The sequence below is a fragment of the Manacus candei genome, unplaced genomic scaffold, assembly GCF_025592945.1.
Source record: "Manacus candei isolate 608988 ecotype Guabito, Panama unplaced genomic scaffold, ASM2559294v1 h1tg000046l, whole genome shotgun sequence".
In the NCBI taxonomy this organism is placed as follows: Eukaryota; Metazoa; Chordata; class Aves; order Passeriformes; family Pipridae; genus Manacus; species Manacus candei.
Window position 1 is genome coordinate 14,793,642 of NW_026138094.1, and position 27,999 is coordinate 14,821,640.

General features: G+C 45.2%; 2 protein-coding genes, 1 long non-coding RNA gene and 1 other non-coding gene across 6 annotated transcripts; 1 reads left to right on the top strand and 3 right to left on the bottom strand.

Moving 5' to 3' along the window:
* Positions 1-7: 7 nt before the first annotated feature.
* Positions 8-4,805, bottom strand: LOC127475285 (uncharacterized). Its single transcript, XR_007906160.1, has 3 exons — positions 4,564-4,805; positions 2,134-2,222; positions 8-48 (listed from the first exon to the last, which is right to left on the bottom strand). It is a non-coding gene; the product is annotated as an uncharacterized LOC127475285 (long non-coding RNA).
* DIS3L (DIS3 like exosome 3'-5' exoribonuclease) lies at positions 4,805-20,376 on the top strand. Of its 2 annotated transcripts, none has more exons than XM_051796846.1 (18): positions 4,805-5,214; positions 5,373-5,783; positions 8,327-8,480; positions 9,302-9,430; positions 9,985-10,120; positions 10,786-10,962; positions 11,795-11,873; positions 12,722-12,901; positions 13,454-13,623; positions 13,731-13,892; positions 14,535-14,782; positions 15,583-15,675; positions 16,772-17,305; positions 18,056-18,210; positions 18,308-18,486; positions 18,832-18,977; positions 19,621-19,795; positions 19,867-20,376. In XM_051796846.1, exons 1-18 carry the CDS (start codon positions 4,902-4,904, stop codon positions 20,182-20,184), a joined length of 3,759 nt encoding a protein of 1,252 aa, XP_051652806.1. In that variant the 5' UTR covers positions 4,805-4,901; the 3' UTR covers positions 20,185-20,376. The 2 variants fall into 2 exon arrangements, with proteins under 2 accessions (XP_051652806.1, XP_051652807.1); XM_051796847.1 differs by lacking the exon at positions 4,805-5,214 and adding an exon at positions 5,264-5,340 and having other exon boundaries at positions 5,383-5,783.
* Positions 18,892-27,997, bottom strand: TIPIN (TIMELESS interacting protein). Of its 2 annotated transcripts, XR_007906155.1 has the most exons (9): positions 27,750-27,997; positions 27,265-27,424; positions 25,970-26,057; positions 25,016-25,091; positions 24,492-24,614; positions 23,912-23,975; positions 21,794-22,066; positions 20,533-21,496; positions 18,892-19,003 (listed from the first exon to the last, which is right to left on the bottom strand). XR_007906155.1 is itself a non-coding variant. In XM_051796918.1 (8 exons), exons 2-8 carry the CDS (start codon positions 27,395-27,397, stop codon positions 21,351-21,353), a joined length of 903 nt encoding a protein of 300 aa, XP_051652878.1. In that variant the 5' UTR covers positions 27,398-27,424; positions 27,750-27,886; the 3' UTR covers positions 20,395-21,350. The 2 variants fall into 2 exon arrangements, 1 of the variants encoding a protein (XP_051652878.1); XM_051796918.1 differs by lacking the exon at positions 18,892-19,003 and having other exon boundaries at positions 20,395-21,496; positions 27,750-27,886.
* LOC127475434 (small Cajal body-specific RNA 14) lies at positions 22,952-23,084 on the bottom strand. The gene has a single exon (XR_007906219.1). It is a non-coding gene; the product is annotated as a small Cajal body-specific RNA 14 (non-coding RNA).
* Positions 27,998-27,999: the final 2 nt, after the last annotated feature.

Here is a 27,999-nt window from a genome sequence, read left to right on the forward strand (position 1 = left end):
CTGCTCACAGTGAAGAATGAAGGGGAGCTCAGCTTGCACGAGCACAGCCTGTGTGGAAAATAAACACAGATGATGATCCAGACTCTTCCCATCCCCAGGTATTTATCCTACACACAGAGGGATAACTGGAGCCCTGAGGCTGGGATAAGCAAGGCTGTTGGAAGTCATGTTGGAAGTAATGTCTCAGCAAGGGCCAAAGACCTGAGTTGCTTTGAGCCCCCCCCCCATTTAACTCAGCCTCACAACAAATCAGTTTTTAACTGAACACCCTCTCACTGTCCTCACTCCAGCAAACCTCTTTAGCCATATCAAGAACTAATTCTGCATAATGACTGCAATATGAAGCTGTAACAAAACCCTCCAGGATTTGTCAGAGAAGCCTTAAGGACAACGACAAAGGCACCCACTGAGAAGAGGTTCAGCAGCAGAGTGTCCCAGCAGAGCTGGGCAAACACTCCAACCCATTTCCCTTGGATATTCATTGGAATTTTTAAATGGGTTTCTTTGACTGTTCACATCCCTTTTGTGCTCACTTTCCATGAATAGCAAATGAGCTTTAATAAGGGGGATAATCATGAAAAACACATTTTAAGCTTGAACATTTGCCAAATGAAATCCTCCAATTGCACGGTGGTTAGCAGCATGTATGTCATTTTATGACTTTTCCACTAAATTAAAAATATTCACTGCTGGTCAGTTTTCACATCCACAGCAATGAAACCCAAATAATATCATTACAAACAGAACTGGGCAGCAGAGGTTAAATCATTATTATATACAATTAGATATTCCTGAATTATTTGCTGGTTGACTTAGTTCTTGACAATAATTATGACAAAAGAAAGTATCTTGAAATCTTGCCTTTTTTTCCCTTGTAGATTTTTTTTAGAAAAAGAGTAACCTGTTATTTATTCAGCCCTGCCAGGCAACATGATTTGCCAGAGGACAGAGCAGTTATAGGTATAAAATCTTTACTCAAAGGGCTTTTGGTAAAATTTAAAGCCCTAAGATGCACAGGTGCAGCCCAGAAATGCAGTGAGATATATTTTGCTTTAGCTTCAATATATATCACTGAGCTCTCAAGGAAAAACCTTTTATATCCCATTTGTGGAGCAAATCACAACAGCAGAGTCCCCACAATCAACCCCATTTAGTTTCTAGTGATAGAAGCCTAAGAGGGAATTAATCAGCTTCTCCCAGAAACTCCTCCTTGTTTCTGTGACTACAAAAAGTCACCCTGGCAGTTCTGTTTTCTATTTACTGGGGTATATAAATAAATAAAGCTCAGAGAGTGACACTGTGCAGCACTGACCCCAAAGCTGAGCTGGATATACCACAGGGAGCAATCCCAATTTGGAAGGGGCTGGAAAAGCTCCAAGCACCATTGTCCTTTGAACCTGGGGGCCAAGGCACTTCTGAGCACCAGTGTAAAGGCTCTGACCAAATCAAAGGCATTTTGATGACAAAAAGATTGATATGGTGGCCTTGGCCTTTCATCCAAATTGTTTTCATAACTTCCAGTAGAACAAATATAAACACATTTTATGAAAGCAGGAATTCTGGGATCCACCAGCTCCAAATAACCTAAAGCTCCTCAAGAAGATAAGGTTTAACATTCTAATAATGGCACTAGAAAGGCTTTTTTTCCCTATAAATAATATTTGAGATCTCTCAGCACTAAATATAGTGAAAATCCTGGCATAAACTAAGTAAAGTCACAGAAAATTAAGTGAAACAAAAGAGCACATAACTTTGATTTCAGTGCTGTAAAGTTTTGAGCTGCATCCACGGAGGAAAAGGGTGGTGGGAAGAAAATCAAATGCATATCACAGTAAATACCAGGTATTGTGATAAATTACTTTTATGCTTCCAATAATTGTAAACATGGGGGAGTTTCATATTCCTGACATGCTTGAAGAGCTCTGCTAGCCTTGTTTTTATTATTGTCATAGAACAGCATCGGTTTCTAGTTTATTTTGTGGAGAAAATTGTCGAGTTACGTTATAAGCAACTCCAAGCAGTTTGTTCAGGGAAGCTGAAAGGCGGAATTTCAGCCCGTTAGACACGGGCAGGGAAGCAAAAGGTCCCGTTTCGACCCAAACTCGATTAAATAGCGTCTCCCAGTGGTGGTACCTGGTATTGCAAACGCGAAAACGAACTGAAATCCAGGGAGAAAATTCCAAAGCCCAGCAACGCGCGAATGCGAAATCCTCTTCTTGTCGCTAAAATAAAAAGAACATTAGCATGTACTCTGTAACGCTATATAAATAATTTTAAGGAATAAATGAGATCATAATCGAAGTGCAATGTAACAGGAAGTCTAATTAATATGGGTGCTGACAAAAATAATTGAAGGGGGGTGACATAACTAATGCCAGTGAACACAGGGCTACAGAAAACAGATATTGTAAAAATAACTTGATATCTTTCTCTTTTATGAGTGCAAGGGACGACACATTAATCCTGAGACCATTTTAGATGTGGGTACTATTTTTACAACACTTTTACAGAGCCAGCAATCCAGGAGAAGGAATCTCCAAGAGGAAAGACAGCATTTATCCAGTTTAGTGTGAGTTGGAAGGAGATGCTGCTGAATTGCCAATTGCTCCACAACTGCTTTAAGAATGGAAGAACCTACTTCAAAAACCTGCTGTAAGATAATGAAATCTTGCATCCTCTCCCTCAGTGATGGAATACTTGGAAGGAAAAAAAAATCAAAAGGCCTCTTTCACACCACAAAGCTGTGATTTCTGTTGATTCCATGACTGGGTGGATCCCAGACTAACACTCTGCCTCTTGTTCACGGCATTTGCCAGAGGAGTTGGCATCAGGCTTGGCAAACATGAGCCAAACTCTGGGATTCTCCAATGACCTCAAGGTTCTTTGCCAAAACATGGAGCAACTTCTACCCAAAGGTAACACACTGAAATTCTGAACTGCACCTCCTGACATGGTTTTCCAAGCAGGGATTGCTCCTGAGAGGCTCAAATTTCCCATTTTAGGAAGCACAACTGAACTTTAAAGGCTTCTCTTGCTCATTTAAAATAAAAGCTTCTCTAGCCCTCTCTGGTGTTATCCAAAGAGTGCTGTATGAGGTGAGAAATACTCTATAAAAATACTATTTGTACCAATTTCTTGCTATTCTACCACGAGTTTTTTTTCTTCACAAAGCTCTTTGTGAAGTAAAACTGCGTGAAGAAGTGGATGTCCCATCATTCTGCAGCCACACTGCACTGCACCTTCATGCTTCAACATCTGAGATCTTCTAATGCTGATACTCAAACATTTTTGAAACTTTTATTTTAAAACTACTGAAACTGCCCTTGTTATCCTGTTAGTTTGGGCTGTTCCTGCACAAACTTCTTGCCCTGTATAAAGCCGGTTACCAGATGGGCACAAAAGTTCATCTCTGATCTCACAGGGGCAAACTCAGTTGTTACATAAAGTGCCAAGAGTTCTCTTTGGCTTCAGTGACTCCAGCTTTGCCTTTTGCAATCACAGGAACTTGCTCTCCAAAAGAGGAAGGAAGGTGGAAACTGAGAAGGTTAAAAGTGTTCTGGGTAGGGTGTCAGAAATACATAAGTAGTTATTTGACAGTACCAGCAAGGCAGGAACTTGGCCCAAAGGTCTTCCATTTTCCTCTGTGAAACAGTGAGCAAATGAGAGCAGTGATCTCAGCTACTTTTCTTTAATTAACCTTCACTTTATTGCAGTCATTGAATGTCACTGAGTAAGCACACTGGTCTGTGTTCCTCACTGTGTCAGCACTCAGCACCCTCTACATTTCAAACTCAATTAAATGTCTTTCCTCCCAAATGTTGTGTTTTTCTTACCCTTTCTCTCACCACGGGTTACTTCATCTTTGTTCCTACTGAACAAGAGCTCCATCATTTGGTCTTCATTTCCCCTTTCCTCTCACATCCTACTTACATAATACATCTAAAATCATCCTGACTACCAAGCCCAAGTCTACACTTTGGTCGTCTCTCACTAAGTTATAACACCTCCTCCTCCTCAGATGTTTGAGAACTTGGCTTCTGCAAATCAGTTCCTTACAGATGGTGCTTCCATTTACTGGCACCAATTGGTTACTTGGAAGTATTAGTCACTGCAGATACACATTTTATAAAACATGTGAAAAATAAGAAGTGGAATAAACAGGAACATACAGTGACATACTGCCTTGGCTCTTTCCCAGTTTTTTTTTTCCTCCTAAGGACAAACACTACACAGCTCACACCATGTATTTATGTTCAAGTGAGGTTATGATGGAGGCACTTGGTGGGAAAGTAGGAATGCTTTTCTAATAGTCAAAATAATCATCCCCAAAATGCCATATTTTCAGCATTGCAGCCTTATTCACAGAGCAGTGACTCAGACCCAGAGACAGTGCATTGGACTCATGACCTTCCACTGCTTTTCTGTTTCATCTTGGACTAGATTTAATCTGTCAGTGCCTTTATTTCCCCCCTGCTGTAAATGTGAGGGGCAATATTGGTGCCCATTGTAAAATTAGTTGGCGTTTGGGTTGCAGTTCTCACACCCCCTTGCCCCGATCCCCACCTCAACTCCCTGAGTGCTGCAGGTGATCCCACAAAATCAGGACTGAGGAATGGACCTGGGATCTCTCCTGGAAGACGCCAGGAAAACCATGGAGGGTCACACATATGCACTTAAGCAGGTCTAGAGCCTAGGCACAGCAAGGCATCCTCGATTTGTTCTTGTTCTTCCCTGCATCCTTTTCAACCCTCCAGTGCCTCCAATACCTCCACATCACTGTCCTTGGAGTGAGAAACCTAAAAGCAAACAGAAAAACCCCACATGTATCTTCACCACAACCACCCCATCCTCCTGCCACTGCAGCCCAACAGAGTTTAAGCGTTTCTTCTCATTTGCCTCCCATGTACACTCCAACTACTTTTCCAGCATTTTCTCCACCGTCCCCCCAAAATCTCTCCGTTTTCCCTCACTGGAAGGGTATCGGTCCTCTCTGCTCGCTGGGGCTCAGCACCTGCATTGGCCGGGCTTCCCCTCAGCCCTCACCTGGCACCGACCCCTCAGAGCCGCCCCGGTGCCCTCAGCTCGTTCCCCCCCGTCCCTCAGAGCTCTCCCGGTTCCCTCAGTCCGCCCCAGACTGGCCTTTGCGGTTCCCTCAGCTCGTTCCCTCCCTGTCCCTCAACTCAAGTTCCAGTTCCCTCAGCTCGTTCCTTCCCTGTCCCTCAGTTCAAGTTCCAGTCCCCTCAGCTCGTTCTCCGCAGTCCCTCAGAGCTCCCTCGGTTCCCTCAGCTCGTCTTCACCCGTCCCGCCTGTCCCTCAGCTCGTTCCCCGCTTCCCCTCAGAGTTCCCTGGTTCCCTCAGCTCGTTCCCCGCAGTCCCTCAGAGCTCCCTGGGTTCCCTCAGCTCGTTTTCACCCGTCCCGCCTGTCCCTCCGCTCGTTCCCCGCAGTCCCTCAGAGCTCCCCGGTTCCCTCAGCCCGCCCCTCGGCGGGGCCGTTCCCCGTGCGGTGACCCCGCGCCCCGCCCCGCGCAGGCGCCCGGGCAGTCGCGGCCTCGGGGCCGCCGGTCCGTATCGGTCCCTGTCGTTCCCCTGCCGTCCCCGCCGGTCGCTGTTGTTCCCCCCCGGCCCCCTCCATTCCCCGCCGGTCCCGATGCTCCGCACGGAGAAGGTGCTGCAGCTGCGGGGGCAGCAGGGCCGCGCCGTGCGGGTGGTGCGGGAGCACTACCTGCGGGCGGACGTGCCGTGCCGGACCGCGCTGTGCCGCAGCGCGCTGTGCCGCGCCCGCGGTGAGTGAGGGGCGGCCGCGGGCCGGGGCTGCGCGGGGGGACCGGGAGCGACCGCGGGGGGAGCCGGGGAGGGGGCAGAGCTGGGCACAAAGGGTGAGCCCTGGGCGGGGATAATCCCTGAGCAGGATCGATCCCCGGGCTGAGGTGATTCCAGAGCGGGGTGATCCCTGAGGGAGGGGGCGATCCCAGAGCAGGGGGTGATCCCAGAGCAGGGGTGATCCCAGAGCAGGGGGTGATCCCAGAGCAGGGGGTGATCCCAGAGCAGGGGGTGATCCCAGAGCAGGGATGATCTCTGAGCAGGGGGTGATCCCTGGGCAGGGGGTGATCCCTGAGGGAGGGGGCTGATCCCAGGGCTAGAGTTGATCCCAGAGCTGGGGTGATCCCCTGGCTGAGGTTCGGACGATGCTGAACCACCCTGGAAAAACCAAACAGTCCCAAATCGCGGCTGTAGCAAAAGTTTCCCTCCAAAGCAAGATCCTTCGGAAATCAGCGAGGCGTTAAGATAGAAAGGAATCGTGGAGTTGGTTGTTACAGGGTTTAACTGAGAGCAGTTTACAGGCAGTGATAAAGGGCTGAAGGATTGTTCAATTTTTACACTCCCCGTGTTTTAAAAGATCCTTAAGAAAGGCATTAATTTCTGCAGGGTGGTGGTTTATAGCATGCATTAAATTCTATACATACCTGTTAAGTACAACAATGGGGCCAAGCCATTATCTTGAAGCGACTGTAATTCTGCATCAGCAGTTCTTTCTGTTCAGTAATTAAATGTAATTGCCTGTGTTATATCAGGGCATTTCAGACACGGGAAGGCTGCCAGGCTCTGATGTCTGCATTTGTTGTTGTTTTTACAGACTGTGGTGCTGTTTATGTGCATCATAGATCATCACCTGGGCTTGGGTTGATATTTCAGTCTGTTTTTTTGTTGGTGTTAAACAGCACAATTAAACATTAACAGCCAACCTGTTTCAATAGACCAAATTATTTGCTTGCCTAAAAGAAGAGGTTGAGAATTTTAATTCTTTGGAACTGTCACCGACATAGATGTTGTCACTTTTGATTGAGGTGTCTGTTGCAACTGAGGGCAGATATATTACTTATGTTATTGCAGTGTATTACATAGGATGTCAGGCCTAGTGATAGTTACTGCTCCCCAATATATTGCATTTGGTTTTGAATTTCCTAAGGATAAGTTAAAAACACATACCAGAAAAAAAGTCTTACCTCTCCTGCCGAGCCAAACTTCCCCTCTTCTGCACTTCAGTGTAAGTTGTGCTGTAGGTGACTGTCAGAATGTGTCCCTTTGTAATTATTCAAGGTAAGCCAGAGGTGAGGGGAACGTTTGTTTTCACTCCTGACTTTGCACAGCGTGCTGAGCAAATTTATTTCCTGCACTGTGAGGGACTGCCTGAATTAATCACACCTGCAGGTGCTTGTAAGGGTGAGCTGTGCCTGCTCAGAAGTTATTCTGTTCTGGATGTATAGGTTAGGCAAGGATAGCTCAGTGTAGGCAGATTACATAAATCTTCCAGTGACATTTCACTTTTAATGCTCTTCTGAATTATTAATAAATATTAGCTTTCTTGTATGCATTCTGCCATCATCCATTATCATCCTTCAGTGAGAGATGAAGCCAAATTAAAATTGTGCTGACTGGATCCACACTTCCAGTGATCACAGTTCACTGACAGATTGTCCTGGGTCAGCTTCTAAAAAAGACATGAAAATAGCATGACTTGTCAAGGTCTGTATACTTTTATTATATATTATTTGCCTGTGCTCTGGTGAGCTCAGCAATTCAGTGTTTATAATACCATGAGGGTTAAATGGATACCAAGAGAAAATACAGTGGAGATCCCCCCCATCCAAAAGTTTATTGGGTAATCTTTGAAATACCAAAACCAATTAAACTCATTAATTTTAAGGTGCATTTTAAGGTGTCATCTGTGGTAGACTGGCTGTGGTATTTTGATGGTTTATTCCTGAGGGAAGGAGTCTCTTTATAGAAAATTAGCAATGATGGTTAATAGTTTGGGTTCAAGAACATCTCTTAGCAGTAGCATTGCTTTTCTCCATGTGTACCCTTACCTGTGCTCTTTTGTATAAAGATATATCAAAAAAGCCTGCTGTAAATGGGTATTGTTAACAGAGAGAGCTGTGGGAGCAGCATAACAGAACTGCCCATGTTTCTACACCCCTTGAAAATTCCATTAAAATATTTTCTCTGCCAGATGTGTAGTCCCTCTTTCACATGGAAACAGAGAAAAAAGGACTGTTACCTGCACTCTTTAAGTTTTCATAATGAAACTGCCTCTTTTTCACTCCTTTGGATAGAATTTACACCAAATTTTGGCATCAGTGGATGCAAAAAGGGTTCTGTCATAAGTTTAGAGACTTGACCACAGAAGTGTACCATGGTGGCCATAATTTTGTTCAGCAGAAGAGGAGAGATGTACATCTTGGAGGACACACAGCTCGAATTCCCTATGTCTGAACCAATGTTAGAAGTGACAGTTTAAGCCTTGACACTCTGGATTATATTTCAGATGGCAAATTGCTCTCAGATGACGTCACACACTACGTTGTCCCCGACTGCAGAGTTGTGCAGGAGTACCTGGAGATTCTGGAGTTTCCGGAGCTGAAAGGAATTATTTTCATGCAAACAGCTTGTCAGGCTGTGCAGCATCAAAAAGGACGCAGGTACTTATCCCATAAAGCCTTGCTTTTTATTTTGATTGAAGGAAAAATAGTCACTTTGTAAAAGGTATCGTTTGGTTTTAGGTCTTCCAAGTGTCTGAATATAATTTTAAAGAAGGGGAAGAACTGAGGTCCTTTGGGATCCATGGGCAACAATGCCTGGCATAGTTTTCACTTGATAGGAGCAGTATTAAACCTGTAACATGATTAATTAATCTGATGGTTTGTGACAGGAATTAATGAGACTTTGCAGTAATGATGTGTCATATGCCACAGCTGGATTATGGACAGGTTTGGGTTTGCTCTGTTAAGGACTGAGCACTTGTCTTTGGGGAGCAATTAGTACAATTCTGTGGCAATTACCAGACATTAACCTGTGTATCTCCATGGCATTTTAGAGTAAAATTTGCTCCCAAGGCCTTCCTGTATTTCTGAAGCACAACTGCTTTTGCAGGAATAGCCCTTGTCCCAAAGGGACAAAATAAGCTTCTGAACACTTAGGATGTTTTGTGGGGCTCATTGGAAAACAAATATGTTTAAATCAGAATGTTTAAACTTAAACATGTTGAAAATCAAATCAAAGTGTTTAAATCAGAGTGTTTAAAATCATATGTTTAAGATCAGAAGCATTCCCAATGGAAGTTAGAAAAGCTTGCTTGCAGGTGGTGGTTTAGGTTTTGTCATCAGTGGTGTGATTTGATGAATGCATTTCTTTGTGCATGACAGTAATTTGCCTTGAGTTCTTCAGCTGTATTTTCACCTGGAGTTAGAACAGCATTATCAAAAGAAAGCACAAAAGTATATTTATGTCTTTTGTATTCCAGACAGTACAACAAGTTACGAAATCTGTTGAAGGATCCCCGTCACGACTGTACAGTGTTTGCCAATGAATTCCACCAGCACTGCTATTTGCCAAGAGAGAAGGGAGAATCCATGGAGAAATGGCAGACCAGGTCTGGTTTAACCTCTGTAGTGCCCCACTGGGCAGGATCATGGCTTTGTATTTAGGAAAATGAGCATTGGGCACTGAGAGTTCATGCCCTTGCTCTGCTTGGCTTTGGAGCAGTTCACAGTCACTGAAAGTCTAGATTGTGCTTTAATGATTAAGAGAGTGTCAACATTGTTTTCTTAGGAAGACAGACAAAATACACTGAATTAAATGCAATAATGCTAAAAAAAAGCTGGATCATTTTAAAGTTACACCCTAGCACTGGAGTCTTGGCAACTCCCCTTGCTTTTTACAAACTTCCACTCAGTGGAACAATATGTTGTGTTGCAGCCAGGGCACAAGTGGAGGTACTGGGGAGGAAACATCCTATTTTCCTCTCTTCTCCTGGGGCTTATAAACACATAAACATTTTTACAGGTAAAAGGTTTGTGTAGCTTGTGTGTAGCTCTCAAAAGTCTGTGCATTAAACCAAAATCTCGTTTATACAAAGCCAGCAAAAGCCTTGCGAGTAGCAAATGAGCTGTGCCAGAAAAGTTATTTCAAACTTTGCTTTTCTAGGAATATTTACAATGCAGCAGCCTGGTATTACAACCACTGCTTGGGGCAGATGCCAGTTGTTATGGTAACAGAAGATGAAGATGCCATCAGGCAGTTTGGGAACGAAACAGAGGGAGTGTTTGTGATTTCCTTCAAGGTAACATGCCAGGAAAATAAAAGGTTTCCTTTATGTTGCATCAAGTACATCAAAGTATATTGCAAATCATTCCAGAGTTTACACTGGAGGAAACTGTGATGGTAACTCATGTCTTCATTTCTCAAAGAAAGCAAAGATGTCACTTATGGGAACGTCAGAAAAAATGATGGCAGGGAGCAAACCAAAGAACTGAAGAGAAAAACAGCAGCTCTGAAAATAGAGGTCATCTTTCTTAGGAGCCCTTTTCAGTGTTTTATTTGTTTTTAAAGAATTTGGTGTTGATGAGCAGTGATCAGTTCCCTCAGTGCCAACAGTCCATAAACAGCTGTACCCTCAATATCCATCAGCAGCCCTGCCAGTTCACTTCAGCCCACACTGCTGAGGATACAGGGATGCCTGAGAAGATAATTCTTCATTTTGGTGTTGATCTCTGAAGCTGTTTTATTCAGTGGGATGTGGGGATGGGATGTTTGTGTTTAGCTGGGAAAGGATGTTGAGTAAAGACAGGAGCAAACCAATTGACCTTGATTGTATTTATCCTTGATTTAGCCTGAATCCAGAATAAATCTGAGGTGTTTCTTGTCCATTATGGGTTTTCCAAACGCATTATTAAAGGAACACAGACCTCTAAATACCTTCCTGTCTGTCTGTATTTGTGCATCCAGAATTACCTGGATAACTTCTGGCCTGACTTAAAGGCTGCCCATGAACTCTTCGACTCCATAACTCAAGCTCGGCGTGAACGGGAGAGTGAAAGCCAAGAGAACCACGGAAAAGAATATCCTGAGCACTTACCTCTGGAAATATTGGAGGCTGGGATCAAATCTGGAAGGTACCTGCAGGTAATCTGTTATGTAGAGAACATACACAAAACAGTGCAGTCTTGTGCTTGGTCCCTTCAGCCTGAATAAGACTGATTAGAGAAAGAAATATTGCTGTGGAAGGGATTAGGATTCTCAGAATATTTCTTGTGGATTTTTTTTTGTCTTGGACAAGTTAAAATGAGAACTGGCTACTGAGGATTTTAAATTTGCTGTGGATTTTTCTTCAGGTTGTTATGTGATGTAGCTGTAAGTTGAGAAACCAGGTGTGATTTGAATCAGCTGGATCTTATTTTTAAATACAAATAATGCTGCACAAGGGCAGCAGTTCTTCATTTGTACAGAGTGAAATTAATGTATGGTTTTACGGCTGTTCAGGGCCTTAATATGGATTGTTGGTGGACAAGGGTCTTTCTCTTAAAAATAATTTAAAGAAGTAGAGGCAGTAATTTGTTCCTTTCTTGGCAATTTCAGCAGCAAGGCAGGAATAAAATACGAACAGAGAGACTGAGGTTTTTCTTTCTTGTTGGAATAATACCAGATTCCATGTTAAAGCAGGCAGCAGAAGTAATCTTACACTGCCTGTGGTTGGAATGAAACGACCTTTACCATCTTAGAGATAAATTGAGCATTTAGAAGAATTTACCATTCTTTTCCAGAAGTATTTAAAATCCTGCATCATGCATTCTCCCCCTACAGAGAGAACAGCTGTGTTCAGAATAACCCATGTATCAAAAAAAGCCTTCTGGTTTCTGTAAAGATAATTGTAAACCCCAAAATGTTGTCCTTTAAAGTTGCCTCTTTAGAGGTGTGACTCTTTCATTCTCCTGATGGGTTTGTTGTTTTCTTTCAGGGCACCCTGAATGTCAACAAGCACCGAGCACAAGTGGAAGCTTTTGTTCGACTTCAGGGATGTGGCAGCAAAGACACAGGTGGGAAAACACTGGGAACATTTACTGGGGGCCTTTCTGACCCTGTGCTTTTCCCAGGAAGCCATGGAACCATGTGGATGTAGCTGTTATTAAACAAGATGAAAGCTGAGATATTGCAGTGCTTGGGTGGTTTTCATGAGCTGGAAAGGAGGCCTTGTGAGCAAACACAAGAGTCTTTATGGCCTTCCTTTCTTAGCACCTTTGGCCATGTTCTTGTACTACTCAGGGGTTTCTCTAGACCCCCCTAAAGTTAAATACTAATGCCAATTGTTATCTCTGTGTTTTGCTCTGACTGCAGGTGACCACTCATTTGACTGCAACAAATAACAGGAAAAATACCCTTTGGATCAAACTGATCCAGTATTGTCTTATTGTTACTGATAAACACTGTTGAAGGCACAGCCCATTTTCCTTACACAGATACACTGTCCCAGCTCTCAGTAACAACTTTGAAAGGTTCCTGTGACAGACCTTGCAGTCAAACCACTGTTCAATACACTAATTATTTTTTAAAAGCTTGTTTTGTTCTGAACCCTGCCCAGAATCCTGTGGCAGTGGCTTCCACAATTTGACAGTGTTGTGTGTTTTTAAAGCTGCTGCCTAAGAACAATGAGCTCATCCCAGTCTCTGCTGCTTTTTCACCAAGAGTTCACTTACAGAATTGCTTAATATCTCCTTAAAAAAAATAGTGGAAAAGGTTTTAATTTCCTTGCAATATTAATTACTTGCCAGTAGTCTTTTTTTGGAAGAAATCGTACTGCAAATGTCATTTTCTGTTATTTCAGCAGAAAGCTGATTTGAAATTTTTTGGAGGATTGTAGCTCTGCTTCTTTTTATTTTAAATACAGAGCTTCAAAGTGACATCCTTATTTATGGGACCAAGGCTCGGAATCGTGCAATCCACGGGGATGTGGTGGTTGTGGAGCTGCTCCCTGTGCAGGAGTGGAAGGGAAGGACTGCTGCCCTCTGTGAAAATGAGACAGAAGATAAAGCCCCTGCAGACACCACAGGTGACCCCATGCCCACAGGTAAGGACACAGCATCCTTTTAATGCCTTGCTGATGAATAATGAAACAACCCAGTGTTTAGGTGAAAAAGTATCCCAGTATGACCTGCCTGTGTGCCACGGGAGCTTGGAGTCTTACTTGAAATTATTGCTTTGCAGCTACAAGTTTGTTGAGGTCAGAGTTAAAAGTTTTAAGAGGTTAATTCTCTTTCTGCAAGGAAAAGATGTTTGGTTTTGCTGTATCCCATTAAAAATTCTCCATATTTTTTGCTAGAATTGGCCACGTTCCAGCAGCAGTGGGAATCTCTGAATAATTTATGGACTGGATCAGTTGAAATCTATACAATGAGATAGTCTCCACATAAATAAAGGCTGGTTAAAATCTGGCTGTGCCAACAATAATTTGTAACACACTGGTATTGTGTGCACAGCATATGCTGTTGGCAATTGTGGCACACGTTTGGGGACACATTAGTTCATATTATGTGACAAAGCAGTGACTCTTCTGTACCTCCCACGTATTTCCTTGATGTTCCTGTTTAACTCTTGGATGTCCAACGTTCCTTATTTACAGGTAAAGTTGTTGGAATCACTCAGAAGAACTGGAGGGACTATGTGGTCACTTTTCCCTCTAAAGAAGAGAGTCAGTCCCAGGGCAGGAATGCTCAGAAAGTCCTTGTGACACCCTGGGATTACCGAATTCCCAAAATCCGGATCAGTACCCAGCAAGCTGAAGCATTACAGGTAATGGGACAGAGGTGCTTCTCTAGTCTGTGTTCCTACAAAATTGTGTGGGCCCTGTTGCAGGGTTGCTGTCCATGGCCTGCTCTCAGCCAGGTGTCTCCCTGCAGGATTACAGGGTTGTCGTGCGAATCGATTCCTGGGAGTCAACTTCCCTCTATCCAAACGGGCACTTTGTGAGAGTCCTGGGAAGAATTGGAGATCTTGAGGGGGAAATTGCAGCTATTCTGGTGGAGAACAGCATCTGTGCTGCCCCTTTCTCAGAAATCCAGGTGTGTCTGTGGGATCAAACACATTCTTTTCTGTTCATTTCTTGTTTCTCAAAGAGAAGGACCCTCTTACAGCTGAATGTCTTCATTGCCAACAGGTGTTTGAAAGCTGAAAACTAGTGATAGTTTATTTTTCTGGAATCTTTTGGATCAGTGGTTCTATAAATAATACAAATTTTCAAGCCAAGAGTGATTTTAAGATAATCTGTTCTTTATGAGGAGAAGATTACAAACTCTTAATTTGAGATAAACTTATAAGATATGGTACTGCTCCTAAAGGCCTGGTCCTACTGAAATCTTCAACCCAGGTTTCATAAAGAACTATTTTGATTATGCCTACAATTAACTGAAAGAAAAAGAGTGTAAAAAACCAGTATGCAGTGGTGATGTTTGCCAGAGCTGCAGTGTCACAGTGCTATCAGTTGTCACTGTGATCCTGCAGTGCCACAGTAATGTCAATTGTTACTGATACACATAGAATTGTTTTCAGTTCTGTTTCATATTTTCCATAAAGTGAATGGAATGGACTGACTCGGAAAACGCAAGGCAAGAAGAACTTGAAAACCCAGTTAAATGTGATTTGCTGGCTTTTTTTTGGTAGAAAACACGTCAGTCTGTGTTCACCAACGACGTTTTTGTGTGCAGATGAGTGAAATGCCCGCGAGTTCCTCGAAGAACCCGTGGAAGGTGAGCCCAGAGGAGGCAAAGAAGCGCCTCGACCTGCGAGACACCCACCTGATCTTCAGCATCGACCCCAGGGGCTGCGAGGACGTGGACGACGCGCTGTCCGTGCGGGCTCTGCCCGGCGGCCGCCTGGAGCTGGGCGTGCACATCGCCGACGTGGCCCACTTCGTGCCCCCAAACTCCTACACTGACGTGGAGGCCAGAGCCAGGTAAAGGGTTCCCTAGAGTCAGGAAACGGGCAGAGCTCGGGAGTTGGTGATGCTGCCTCAAGGAAACTTGGGAAGGAAAGAAGGAAATAAATACTCTTGCTTCTACAGCGTGGAAGCAACTGATTGAAGCTAAAATATAACTAATGGCATTCTGCTTTTATTGGGATAAATTTTCCACAAAGCTATGGTTTATCTTTCCCTAACTACTACTCTGCTCTATATTCTGCTTTAACATTTGTGACGTGAAGTATTTTTGCAATCCACTTGTTTGCATTCCAAGGGGGATGAATCTCCACACAGAGCACAGAACACCCACAAAATGGAATTAAGTCTTACATGAATTTAATGCCAGAGGTATTTGTCAGGCTTATGTTTTAACACTCAGTCTGGTGTTTTAATGTGCCCATATTTCATTCTCTTTTTTGAACTGTTTTGAATTTAAACTGCCGAATCACTTCATGACTGTATTCTTTATAGATGCAAAGAAGTGTAAACCATGTAGGCAGCAGAGATGTTTGATGGAGCCATTAAATCACCTCTTCTTCACTGAGCATATTTTGTCCAGCCCCAGTTCTGGCCTTGATGGAGTTGAAACACCAGGGCAGGCAAACTCAGGGTTGTACTGTACAAACACTTATTGAAGCCACTTGACTTTGGCCTTGCACCTGTGTGTGCTCTGTAGGAATAACCTCTTAAAACCAGGCTGTGTGTCCTGTTGAGCTGCAGCAATCTCACCCCCCACACTGCTGGAAGCTGCACAGCCAGGAATCCAAGGGCAGTGACTGTGTTTTGCTCCCCAGGGCCACCACGTGTTACTTGGCTGACCGGCGCTATGACATGCTGCCCTCTGTGCTCAGTGCTGACCTGTGCTCCCTCCTCAGCGGGGTCGACAGGTAAGGCTTTGGAATCCTGCTGAGGAAGGAGATTTTCACCAGTCATTCAGTTATTATTTAATTATTATTACCATTCTCTGTGGCTGGATGTTTTTGCACTGTTACTAAATCCTCAAGTGCAAGAACGGCGTACATTAAAAAATACCTTTCAGTTCTACCAGAGGCAGTTGAAAGTATTATCCTTTGGAATACTTTACTCTGTGTGTGCTGAAGCATTTTGTTTGAGCTAAATCCAGCTGAACACAGGTGTAATCCAAGATTCAAACCATAACATGAAATCACAGAGAAGATTGAGGTTGCATTTTTATTTTAAACATGAAAAATGCATTCCTGAAATCATTTGTTGTTGACACATTTCCCCACTAGAGAGCTCTTGTAATATTTATCTTACATCGTTATCGAGTATTTTCTTGGATGAAAGTAACTGCTGACAGAAGAATTGTGAAGCAAAAGCAAGGTTTTCTGCCTGTGTTATCCCTGTTTCCAGAGAGCACCAGGAATGATTTGTCATGTAAACTTTTTTTCTGTGTGACTTAACACTAGATGTTGAATGTCCAACTCGAATTCCATGACCAGTTTTATGGAGTGTTACTCAGTGTTGCTGCCAAGAAGTGCATCCATGTGAATGGTCACATTTTTCACTATTGTCCTGTTCCTCAAACAGGCCATTATCCCATTTTGTTTCAATTTCCAGGGTCAGTTGGTGGCTGGCATGAGGGATATGCAGAGATATTCATTGTGGATGCATCTGATTAATAAAATAAAAATGAATAAAAATGACTATTGCAGTGCAACTGCTTTAAAATAGATGTGACCTTATATCTTAGGGGTTCTCTGCCTTGGCAGCTGGGTTGAAAACACTGCTGATGGAGCTGGTCCTCTTTTATTAATACTTGTGATTTATTAATGATTGTGATCCACGAGACTGAAAGGCAAGTGCATTAATTAGTGCTGTTGCTGAGCACTGGCTTCATGAAGGTGCTTCCAGTAAACCAACAGCACAGAATTAAATTTGGACATTTCTAATGGTTGCCTGTGGTTGAAATGAGAGTTGAAGTGAAGCAGAGCCCTCCAGAGCTGTGGTGTTGTGTTCAAGGTACGCTGTGAGTGTCCTGTGGGAGCTGGAGGAGGAATCCTACGAAGCGCTGCGGGTGCAGTACACCCGGAGCATCATCCGCTCCTCCTACAAGCTGGAGTACGAGGCAGCCCAGGGATTGCTGGATGGAGACCCCGCTGTCCCGGGGGACATCCCAGAACTGAAGCACTTGGATGAAGGGACGAGGCAGAAGAAGTTGTCTGAGCTGGTGTGGGCCATATCCAAACTGACGGATATAGCTCGGCACGTGAGAGCCAGGCGGGACAGGAGCGGGGCGCTGGAGCTGGAAGGGATCGAGGTCCGAGTGCAGCTGGATGAGAAACGGAACATCCACGACCTCATCCCCCGGCAGCCGCTGGAGGTGCACGAGACTGTGGCAGAGTGTATGATCCTGGCCAACCACTGGGTGGCAAAAAGGATTTGGGAAGATTTCCCCCACCAAGCTTTGCTGCGTCAACACCCTCCCCCCCGGCAGGAATTCTTCACGGAGCTCCGGGAATGTGCCAGTGCCAAAGGCTTCTCCATAGACACACGGTAGCTTTGATTCATTAAGTTCTTTAAGTTGAGTTAAGCAATTAACTATTTGGCCTTGTTATCATCACAAACCGTTCCAGCTCTGAGTATCAGTGTTCACATACACTGCAGAGCAATTCCTAAAAAGATTTTTAATAACCTTTCTGATGATGTTCTGACCAGGAGAAACTGCTCTGCTGCAAATGGCAGTGCCTGAATCATTGCAGACATATCCAAAATAGGATTGATTCAGTCACTGTGCAGCGGGTAAGCACTGCAAGAGCCTTGTGTGCACCGTGTCCTGTGTAAGGGAGTACTGGGTTAAATCAGGTGAACTCTGTGCAATGCAGTCATTTTAAATGACTCAGAATAATTAAAATTCTTGGTCAAGATAATGAAAAGGCCATGAGCTTCATGCATCATGTGGGGTGAATCACATCTGGACACCACAGAGAGTGAAGGGCATCAGTAGAGCCTCTGTGACTCGGGTGTCACCTTGTCCCATTTGTGCTGGACAGAAAGGTTTTGGACCAGCTCACTCCTTCGTGGTGCACAGGAGGGGGTTTGCTCCAGTCCCTGGTTCTCCAGGTTGCAGCAGACAGGCCTGTTGGTTAAAACTCTTTTTCTCCCAAACATTTTCCTTGAGCAGAGCTGTTGTTAAACTGTATTAATAACTGTTCATGTCTCGGTGTTTTTATATGCTGCTGTTAACTCTAAGCCCTGATGACCAGGGACAGTGTCATTTCCTTCAGCACTCACAGATTTTTCCAGGTCTAACAAAGCACTTGCCGAGTCTCTGGACAAAGCCAACGACCCCTCAGACCCCCTTGTGAACAAGCTGCTGCGCTCCATGGCCACCCACGCCATGTCCAACGCCCTCTACTTCTCCACTGGCTCCTGTCCCGAGGAGGAGTTTCACCATTATGGTATCTGGTCGTTTTTATGCTGTTCCTGTTGTTTCTGGGCTGTGGGGAGGCAGAGGATGGCTGGGATTGCTCATCTCTGCTCCCTTTTCCCTGGCAGGACTGGCCCTGGAGAAGTACACCCACTTCACCTCCCCCATCAGGAGGTACGCGGACATCGTCGTCCACAGGCTCCTGATGGCAGCGACTCCCAGGGGAACTGCAGGGGATGGCAAGGACCATGTCATCAGCAACAAGGACCTGGAGGAGCTGTGCAGACACATCAATAACAGGAACAGGGTAAGGTGGTCCCTGGGGAGTCTCTGTGTCTGTGCCACCCTAGGGAATGGGATCCCGGTGCTGACTGTGGCTTTGGGGCACTGTGAGGACACAGGATCCCTTTGGTTTTATTTGGAATGCTCTGGGGCTTTTTTAAATATCAGTTTTCTTCTGAGAGTGGTAGTAACAGTGACTTCATACTTCACTGTACCCCATGTAGGATTTCCTCTTAGATGGAATTTTTCTAGGGGACAGGCAGGGGAGTAAGGAATGGGAAAAAGCAGCTGTGGAAATCAAAGCCAAACACGCTTGTTGAAATATTTATGTAGGTTTTTTGTCTTCTCTTTCTGTGGGGGGTGTTCCCAGGCAGCCCAGCGAGCTCAGAAGCAGTCCACAGAGCTGTTCCAGTGCATGTACTTCAGGGACAGGAGCCCTGAGACCGACGAGCGCTGCGTGGCCGACGGGGTCATTTACTCCATCCGCACCAACGGCGTCCTCGTCTTCGTGCCCAGGTCGGTCCCGTGGGGCTTGGGGGGAGCTGAACAACGAGACCCACGTGTTACCAGAGGAGCTCTGGTCCTTGGGGCCAGGAGTGTTTCCACACCAGCTCAGCCCCTGATTTATGCCAGCAGGAAGCAGTTCTTTACATGAAACTAACATTACACTTTAATTTCTGAGCTTTTAAATCTGTATTTTAAAATTGTGCATTCCAGAGGGTTGGCTGCATGGCTGAAGAGCCAGAACCTCCCCAGCCAGGAAAAGCTTCCTTAGAGAGAACCCAGGGCAAACATGCTGCTGGTTTCAAGTATCTTTATTTTTAATGGAGAGCTGTGTCCTCTCTGTGCTGTCTGGAAAAACCTGTAAAGCTGCTCTTCAACCCTCCCTGAGCCATTCCAGGCTCCACCCAACCCTCAGATAATGGATCACTATTTCACTTTTGCTTCACTGCCCTCAAAACACTTCAGTCACTGTCTCAGCACTGTTTTCCTGTACTCCCTGGGTTTCTTTGGCAGCACCCTGAGTTCCTGCAGGATTCCCAGGCTGCCGTGCCTGCCCTTCGTGTTGCTCTTCTATAACCCCAGCCAGTTCTTTCAGAACTAAGAGAACTGAGGAGGGCGAAAACAGAACAGGTTCTGTGTGCTCCCTGTTGTGCAGGTATGGAATCAAAGGTGCTGCCTACATGAGGAACAAGGAGGGCTTGGTCATCTCGTGCGGAGGGGCCGGGAGCTGTGAGTGGAAGCCCGGATCGCTCCATCGCTCCCAGGGCAAAATCACCTCCACTCCAACCACCGGGGACCCGGTGACACTGAGCCTGTTCGACCACATCACAGTGAGTCTGTCAGCTGGGGGCAGGAAAGGGAAGTGGCACTATCAGAAGTTAATAAAATAATTGCTTTGCAGGTGGGAATCCTGGTGCAGAGTTCCCGCTGCCACGCCGACACCATCAGGCTGGAGATCCTGCGGAATGCCCCTCACCCCAGCGCCGCCAGCGAGGCTGCCCACAGCAGTGCCCAGCTGGCCAGGTCGGACGTGGTGAAGGCGGTCAGTCAGGGGGCACAGGAAGCCCAGCGTGCCCAGGAGAAAGGCAGGGGGGAAGTGCTGGAGGAGGAATACCGGGAATTCTGCCAGACCAAGGGGCCCAGCCTGTACCAGCTGCTGGAGGAGATCCGGGAGCTGGCGCTGCTGGACGTGTCAATGGACGTGAGACCTGAGCTGTGACCCAGCAGCAGCTGATCCTGCTCACGAGTGCTTGGGGGATGTTGTACAAAGCAGTTTATTTAAATACTCAAGAGTCCTTTTAATAAGAAGCTAAATGTCTATTTTAAATAAGAATTATTTTTATCTGATTGTGAACATGTATTGAGTTACCAAAAGATTTTATATGTGATAAAACTCATCTTTCGGACTAAAGGCAGTGTGCTTGAATTCTTTTAAATATCATTCAAAAAATCCTTTCCTCACGTTGTCCATAAATCATTAAAACCTAAATACTTCCTCATTCCACTCTAGTTCCATGAGTTGAACTCATTTCTACAAGGATATAAAAGGCAAACTCCTCACACTGACCTGGAACAGGGAATTCTGTGTACTGAAATCCCAGAGGTGCACATCAGCATAAAATACACCCGTTGCCATGAGGTTACTGCTTCATTCAGTACTTTTGTTGTTGGAGGGGGTGATTCCTCTTCATTCCACACAAGGGAAAAGCTGCTGTGCAAGGAAAAACCAGACAGTAAGAAGAGGATGAAGCAGAGCCTCGAGCACAGAGCAGAATCAGGTGAGGGAGGGTCAGGGATATGGTCAAAGCCTTTTCCCTGAGAGCAGGGACCTGTCTGGGAAGGGATGTGTGACCCAAGGGATGGGGAAGTTTGGAGGGCCTGGCCTTGGAACAGCCTCATACAAGAATTTCAGGTTTGACTTTGGAAATTTAATAACTTTAATTTTATAAGAAAAAAATGCAGGTCTGCATAAGCATGTTAAAACATTCCAGTCCCCCTGTTCAGACCCAAACAGAGCTGTTAAAAAACCCCAAACAACACAACTTTAATAGAAATTCACCTGTCAACACCCCAGGTAATTCAGTTTGGCATAAATTATAAACTAAATTCAAAGTAGATAAAAAACCTCATTAATATTTCCTAAAAATGTTGTGGGAGGTGGAAAAGATGGTTTAAGTGCAGCTGGAGAAGTTTGTTCTGTTTCCTGGTGTGTGGAGCTGCTCATCTGCAGCTTCCAGGGAAGAGCTGTGTCCCACTCCAGCAGTGCCACAGTGAGGACTTCCCTGGAGCTCATGGAGTGCAGCGAGCCAGCGACAGCTCCGTGTAACACAGTACTTAGAGCAGTGGGTTCTTTGGGTCAGAAAGGCATCCAGGGTGTGGGAACAGCTACTGCTCTTCCCTGGCACATTCCAGTGCTCCATCCCCATCTTCTGTAAGAGCAGCTGGAGGAACTGGAGTGTCTTCAGTAAGGTCAGTGGGATCCTGAGCGACCGGGGTGTGCGGCTCCTCTCCCGAGGAACTGGGGGGCAGCTCTGGGGAGGAGAAAAGGGAAAACATGAGCAAACACTTGCTGTGTTTACCTGCTGCTTCCAGCACCAGAATTCCAGCCTGCAGGAAAGGCAACTCAGAGAGAGCCAGCAAGCTGAGCTCCAGTGCACCAAGGACAAAGCCATCACAGCTCAGCACAGCAACCAGGGAGAGCAGCGAGGAGCTGAACTGCAGGAAAACTGTTGAAATTCCAGAGCTGCACAAGGAGCCCCTGCCATGTCCTTTCCCCCAGCAGCTGCTCAGGCCCTGCCCTGAGGGTTAGTGCTGACTCAGGTTCTCACCGCTGAGCTGGGCCTGGCTGAGCTGGGCCTGGTTGAGCTGGGCCTGGCTGAGCTGGGCCTGGCTGAGCTGGGCCTGGCTGAGCTGGGCCTGGCTGAGCCCCTGCAGCCTCGCCTGCCTCCTCTCCAGGGCCAGCTGCCTGTTCTTCTTCATCCGCTCCTGCTGCTCCTCTGTGAGAGCTGTGCCAGGCAGGGATTTGGGTTCTTCTGCATTCCCAGAGCAGGAATGTGCATCTTCAGCAGCTGCATCCAGTCCATTGCTTTCCCCTTCTCCTTCTGGGTAAAAATGAGGGGTGGGAGGGGGAAGAGGGGACACAAATCAGCACTTTAAAGCCACTACACACCTATCAAAGTACATTTTCAAAGCATTTCTATGTTCTACATTCTAAATTTGTATTGGCAGCTGAAGATCACCCCATAGTTTAGTTTGAATGGGTAATTTTCTGCCAAGGTCCACATACCTGATATTCAAAGGACACAAGAATTGCTCATCAGAGACCCACCACAATAATCAGTGTCTGAGCATAGAGAGGCACAGCTCTGTGTCCTGAGGGAGCTACAGGAGCTGTGCCTGAAGGTTCAAAAGAGACAGTAAATCCAGGTAATCCTTACACAAAGGCCAGGAAATGTTCATCCCACCCTATTCATGTGACACTATCCTTTAGGAAGTGGAAGGAGTAGCTATGGGAATTCCAAACTTTCAAGGCCAGCTTGGATGAGGCTTGGAGCAACCTGGGCTAGTGGAAGGTGTCCCTGCCCATGGCAGGGGGTGGAGCAAGATGAGCTTTAAGGTCCCTCCCAACCCAAACCATTCCAGGATTCTACAAATCAGAGGCTTGAACATTCCCACTGAATACTCAGGTTTGAATTCAGTGTGCTCTGTTATGGAATACTGGAATATTTACTTGTCTGCCAGCACTGAAACATGTCAGTTTAAGGCAGTTTAACCAGACAAGCTTCACCCACCAACAGAGCAGCAGAGCACTCCCAAAGGAGTGCCCAGGGCCTGTGCACCACTTCAGCCTAGGAACAGAACTGTGAGCTGGTTGTTCCCACAACACTCCAGCTCCAGGTTGGATTTCTGGGAGATGCCCCCCCAAGGTTTTCAGAGCAGCTGCAGCACCACCCCCAGCTGCGAGCAGCCCAGCAGCACAGAGCCCAGATGTGTGGGACCCTCGCACAGGACGCCTGATGGCTCTGCAGGGCCTGTCGGCAGGACCCACCGTCACTGTGTGTGGCTGCCCAGGGCTGCACCCTTCTCCAGCCAGTGCAGCCCACGGGGAGGGCAGGCCACAGGTCACCAGCTGCCCAAGGAACATCCCACTGGGGACACCAGGTGAACTCATCCACCAGAACTCCATTCCCAGGCACTGGCAGGTTTGCAGTCAGAGCTCCACGCGAGCACAAACAGGACAATGGTTTCAAGAGACACTCACGATGGAAGTGTGAAAACCTGCACAGCACCTCAGGAACGATGATGAAACTCTCCATTTCTACTAAAAAAGCTTCTTTCAAACTACCTCTGCTTCCTCTTTTAGTTAAAAAATTGTTTCTGTCTAATCTTTATCTGATTGGAAGAGACTCTTGAAGTACCTACTTGTTAAGTGGCTGGATTTTCATCCTGGGAGAAGAAATACTCCCCGTAGTGATGTGCCAAAACTGCCAGACCCAGCAGTGCCCCGGGGCAGCAGCGAGTCCTCTGCCCACAGAGGGCACTGCCCCCAGTGCCCTGAACTCCTTGGAGCACAGGCAGTGCAAGGAGTCTGACTCCTGCATGGATCAGACCCAAGGGCTCTCCAGGCTGCCCAGTGTGAGAGTGCAGCACAAACCGCTGGGCTCACTCACGGAGGATCTTTTGGAAGGATATTTTAACAATGCTCCTAAACCCATTTTCCACTTCCCTTCAGTAGACCATGCAATGTTATTTATTTTTTCATATATGTGGAGCATTTTAGTCCAAGTACCAGTTCAGTTTCGTGATCACAAGTTTCACAGAAGTTTGGTTTTAAAATTTCTTCTACATTAGAAAAACGAATCATGATCATTAATTTCTGGTCACTAGAAGGGGAAGTAAAGTAATTTTAAGCACTGAAGCACTGACAAACATCACAGAAAGCATACCTTCATTATTTTTGTAGTCCTCATGTAAAATAGGAAGATCCAGTCTAATCCTCTTTAGGCAGGTCTGCAAAGGAGAGATGAAATACTGGTATTTCAACTGTAGCGAGTTTTTTTGGTCAACACTGGAAATAATGGTAAAACCACAGCACTTTTACACTTTATTACTCTGACAAAAATACTCTTTTCACTCCATGTCTGTTAGACCCATGACTGTCAATGCTGTGGATCATTTTTCCCAGTCCTACATCCATCCCCCAGCCAGGTGAAGCAAACATTCTTCATCTTCTTTGGCAGGTTCAAACACGAAAAACCAAGCAACAAAACCCCCACACCCAACCAGTCCCAGCACTCTGAAGCAACTCACTGTGGTTAAAGATGTCCTGAAAATGCAGAAGTTGATTCTCTGAGGTAATAATTCAAATAATAATCCAGTATTTATATCTAAATATAAATACTGGAAAGGGCTTTAAATAGAGAGAAATTAATAATTCTAAGCAGTATGCACAACTTCAGTCTTCTTTTGCTGCATAACTGATCTCCCAAACCAACCTCTTGGACTGTTCCATAGGGCATGACATACCTGGACTTCCTTTTTGTTTCCCAAATTCTCCACTCTGTCAATAAAATCCTCAAACTGCAATTTTGGGAACAGTCTGTGGGCCCAGTGCTCCATATGTTGTATGAGTGTCTTCAGGTCCTCTGCCTACAGCATAAAAAACAACACCCAGCTGCTAAAAGCTGACAAAGGCAGGAGACTGCAGAGGGAAAGGGGACAGCAACACTCCTGAAAACAGGAACTATCTGCAGCTTCAAAGTCTCTTGGAAATTTAAGCAAGATGAACACATGGGTAACTTTTAAGTGCATGCAAGTCAATTCTAGTTTTGGAGTTGAGGAAAACGGTTTTAAGATCAAAAACACGGATTTTTTTAAAGCATTCACGGTTGGTTTAAAACTTGCAACAACAAAGCCCATGAGAGCATGTTCAAACAGTGCCAGAGAGCTGCCAAGCAGTGTGCTGCCAGTTCTGCCAGGATCAGGCTGTCAGCACTCCATCAAACCCAGAGCAACCCCAGCAAACACAACAAGAGCTCCCCCAGTCTCACCTCGTGCCCTTTGCCCTTGAACTTCACGTTGTCGAACATGTGTCTGAGGGCTGGCAGTCCCCTTTCGGAGGTTAATCTGGTAACAGGGAATGGCAGAAGTTATTTGGAACCTGCTTTCTTCTTTCAATTTACAAGTATAAAAGAAAAACTCTCAGATTCCTTAAAAAAGCCCAAAGCTCCAGAGTTCTACCTGAAGGAAGTAGGGAATTAGAAGCCATTTAGAGAATGCACAAAATAGGACACAGATTGCTGCAAGACCCACACCTTTTTGATCTTTCTAATTCCCAATACTTGTAGTCCTGGTCCAAGCAGCTTTTTGGTTTTGATTACATGAAAGAGAATTGAATGGTCAGTTCTAGGATCTCTATTGGCCACATAAAACCAGTCTGGTGTGTGCCCAGAGCACTCACCTGTGGTATCACTGACTAACCCACCAGTGTATTTAAATCAGACAAAACTGAAAGCTTGGATTCTTTATTGGTTATAAAGAACTTATACCAGTTTTAGTCATAACAGCAAAGAAAACATAAAAACCCTTTATATAAAGTTTATCCAGTTTGTATATAAATCAGGTGTGCACATAAAAAGTGTGCTTTATTTAGTGTCTTACAGTCCCCATCATATTGAGGTTTTATTTTGAAGCAGACTTTAATTAAACCAAGAAATCTACAGTTCTATGCCTGAAGCAAAATCAAGATGTTTAGGTGTAAACAATAAATATGTATAAATAATACCTCTTAAAGTACCAGCCATGTACTAAGTCCCAAGAAGAATTCAAGCAAGTTTGACTAAAAATAGCTTTATACAACAGGCAAGGAATAAAAGGTTCAGACACTGCATCCAAAAGGCACTTTGCCAATCTCTTGACCTTGGACTCAGCAGGGATCACAGGAACCTTCACCATTCTCCCACAGCCAAATTCATCACAAAAAGACACATTCTGTTAAAATTTACCTCTGGGCATCCAGTTTAGGCCTTGGTCTTTTTAGAGCATTCCGTGTGACCACAGCAGAGTCCTTGGTTTGTGTCTGCTGGTTCCCATCTGCATTCAGGGAGGAAAACACATTTTGAGTGTATCATTCCATTGACATCAACCAGAATTGCATCATGGACATTTTAAGTTTCTGCCCTACCAAAAAAGCAGCATCACAAGCATTCCATGGTAGAGACAACAGCCCCAAAAAATATCTGCATGTTTCATGCAGATTTTAAACAAATCCTTCTCTGCAAAATATGAAGAATCAACTTTTCTAACACAGTAGGTTTCTTGAAAGTGCAACTTTCTGGGTTTAGAACTTTTATATGGCATTTCTGATGAGAAATGTATCGAGAGCAGATCCTGCTTCTAAAGGTCAAGATGCTCAAGTGATCCAGAGGCAGAATTTGACAGGGGTGTCCCAAAGTTTCCACTGAGAGAGATGAAAGGCAGACCTAAACCACCTGCAACGCCCTCAAAAAATAGACAAAGAGGTGATGTGACAATAAACAATATGTCTTTTAAGAACCAAAGTACAAACACATGTTGATTAGGGCCAGTATTTATTATTTGACTGCAACGGGCAAGGCACCACTGCCCCTCTTCTCTCAGAGGTAGCAATTATTATACTGATTTCTTGGCTTATTTTTTGTTACTTTGACCCTCAGGAACTCAGAAGTTCTCCTTTTCATGCATCAAGGAATTAAATCTATCCCAAATCCTATTTTCTAGTGAACTGACAGAGCTGTGATCAAGGAAAACACATGTAACATTATATGCAAACATGAGCAGAAGTAAACAACAGTTCAAATAAAAACGTGATACTTTCTATTTGCTTGTTAGTACACAGAAAGCTCTTTCCAAATACAAATAATTAAGTTTTACTGTCTTGGGATTTTTCCTGGGTCACATGCTCTACAATATCTACTAATAACTCCCTGGAATATTACACTCAACACTCTCACCTCTTCTAAAATCCAAGTCATCAAGTGTAGCTATAGATCATTGCTGGATAATTATCTCTCCAGCAACACTCTGTCAGAAGAGCTTGAATTCTACAAAGATTCCTTTGTGTAGCTATTTTTCACGGAATCCACCACGATAAACATTCCTCACAAGGTAGAAAGCACAGAATGACTAACAATTTAAATGTGCCATTTGTTTTCTGACGATTTTTATGCAGTGAACTCAAGGCAGTAAAGCACAACACCGATAATTTTGATGACACAGTGTTAAAATGGGATTTTTTTAGGGGTCGGGGGTGGGTATTCACCTGTATGAGCCTCAGCCCAGTCAGCATCGTCTCTTCCAGGAGAGGCAGGAGGTGGGAGAGGTGGGAATGTTTCGTCCTCTGTGTTCTCGTAATCCGGGAGATCAAACAGGTTGTTCTCTAAAGGATCTAACATCGCCACAAAGCAGCTTCTTTTCCACTCCTGCAACACCAAAAGCGTTAAAGAGAAGCAGCGAGGCTGCCACAGAGGCAGAAAAACATCAATTATATATAGCAAATCTACAGATTTTTCAAAGGTTTGCCAAGCAGAAACCAGACCGTGACACAAATTAAGCAGCAAACACCGTGCAGGATGACACAACACAGCAGAATAAAATACAGGGTTTGTCATGTTTCAACTCGTCAAAGTTACCTGGGAGTGGTAGAAATAAAACAAAACAATTAGATTTGTAACCACAGCGCTTATCCGGGCAGCTGTGTGCCCCTCACATCCCTGATATCGAACATTCCCCAAATTCACAGCTTACCTGGAAACGCGGTCTGGAGGGGGAGTCCCTTTTCCGGCTCTCAAGCGAAGCTAATTCCAGAGACTGCACACGAGCGCGGCCGGGGTGAGCCGGTCCCGGCAGGGCTGCGCTCCCCGGGCTCCGGGCAGGTTTGTATTTCGAAGGAGAAGCCCTTTCCCGGGCAGATCCCGGCGGGACGGAGGCTCCGCGCGGATCCCGCCGAGAGGGGCCCGGGACGGGCCGTGAGGGGCCCCAAGTCCCGCGAGAGCCG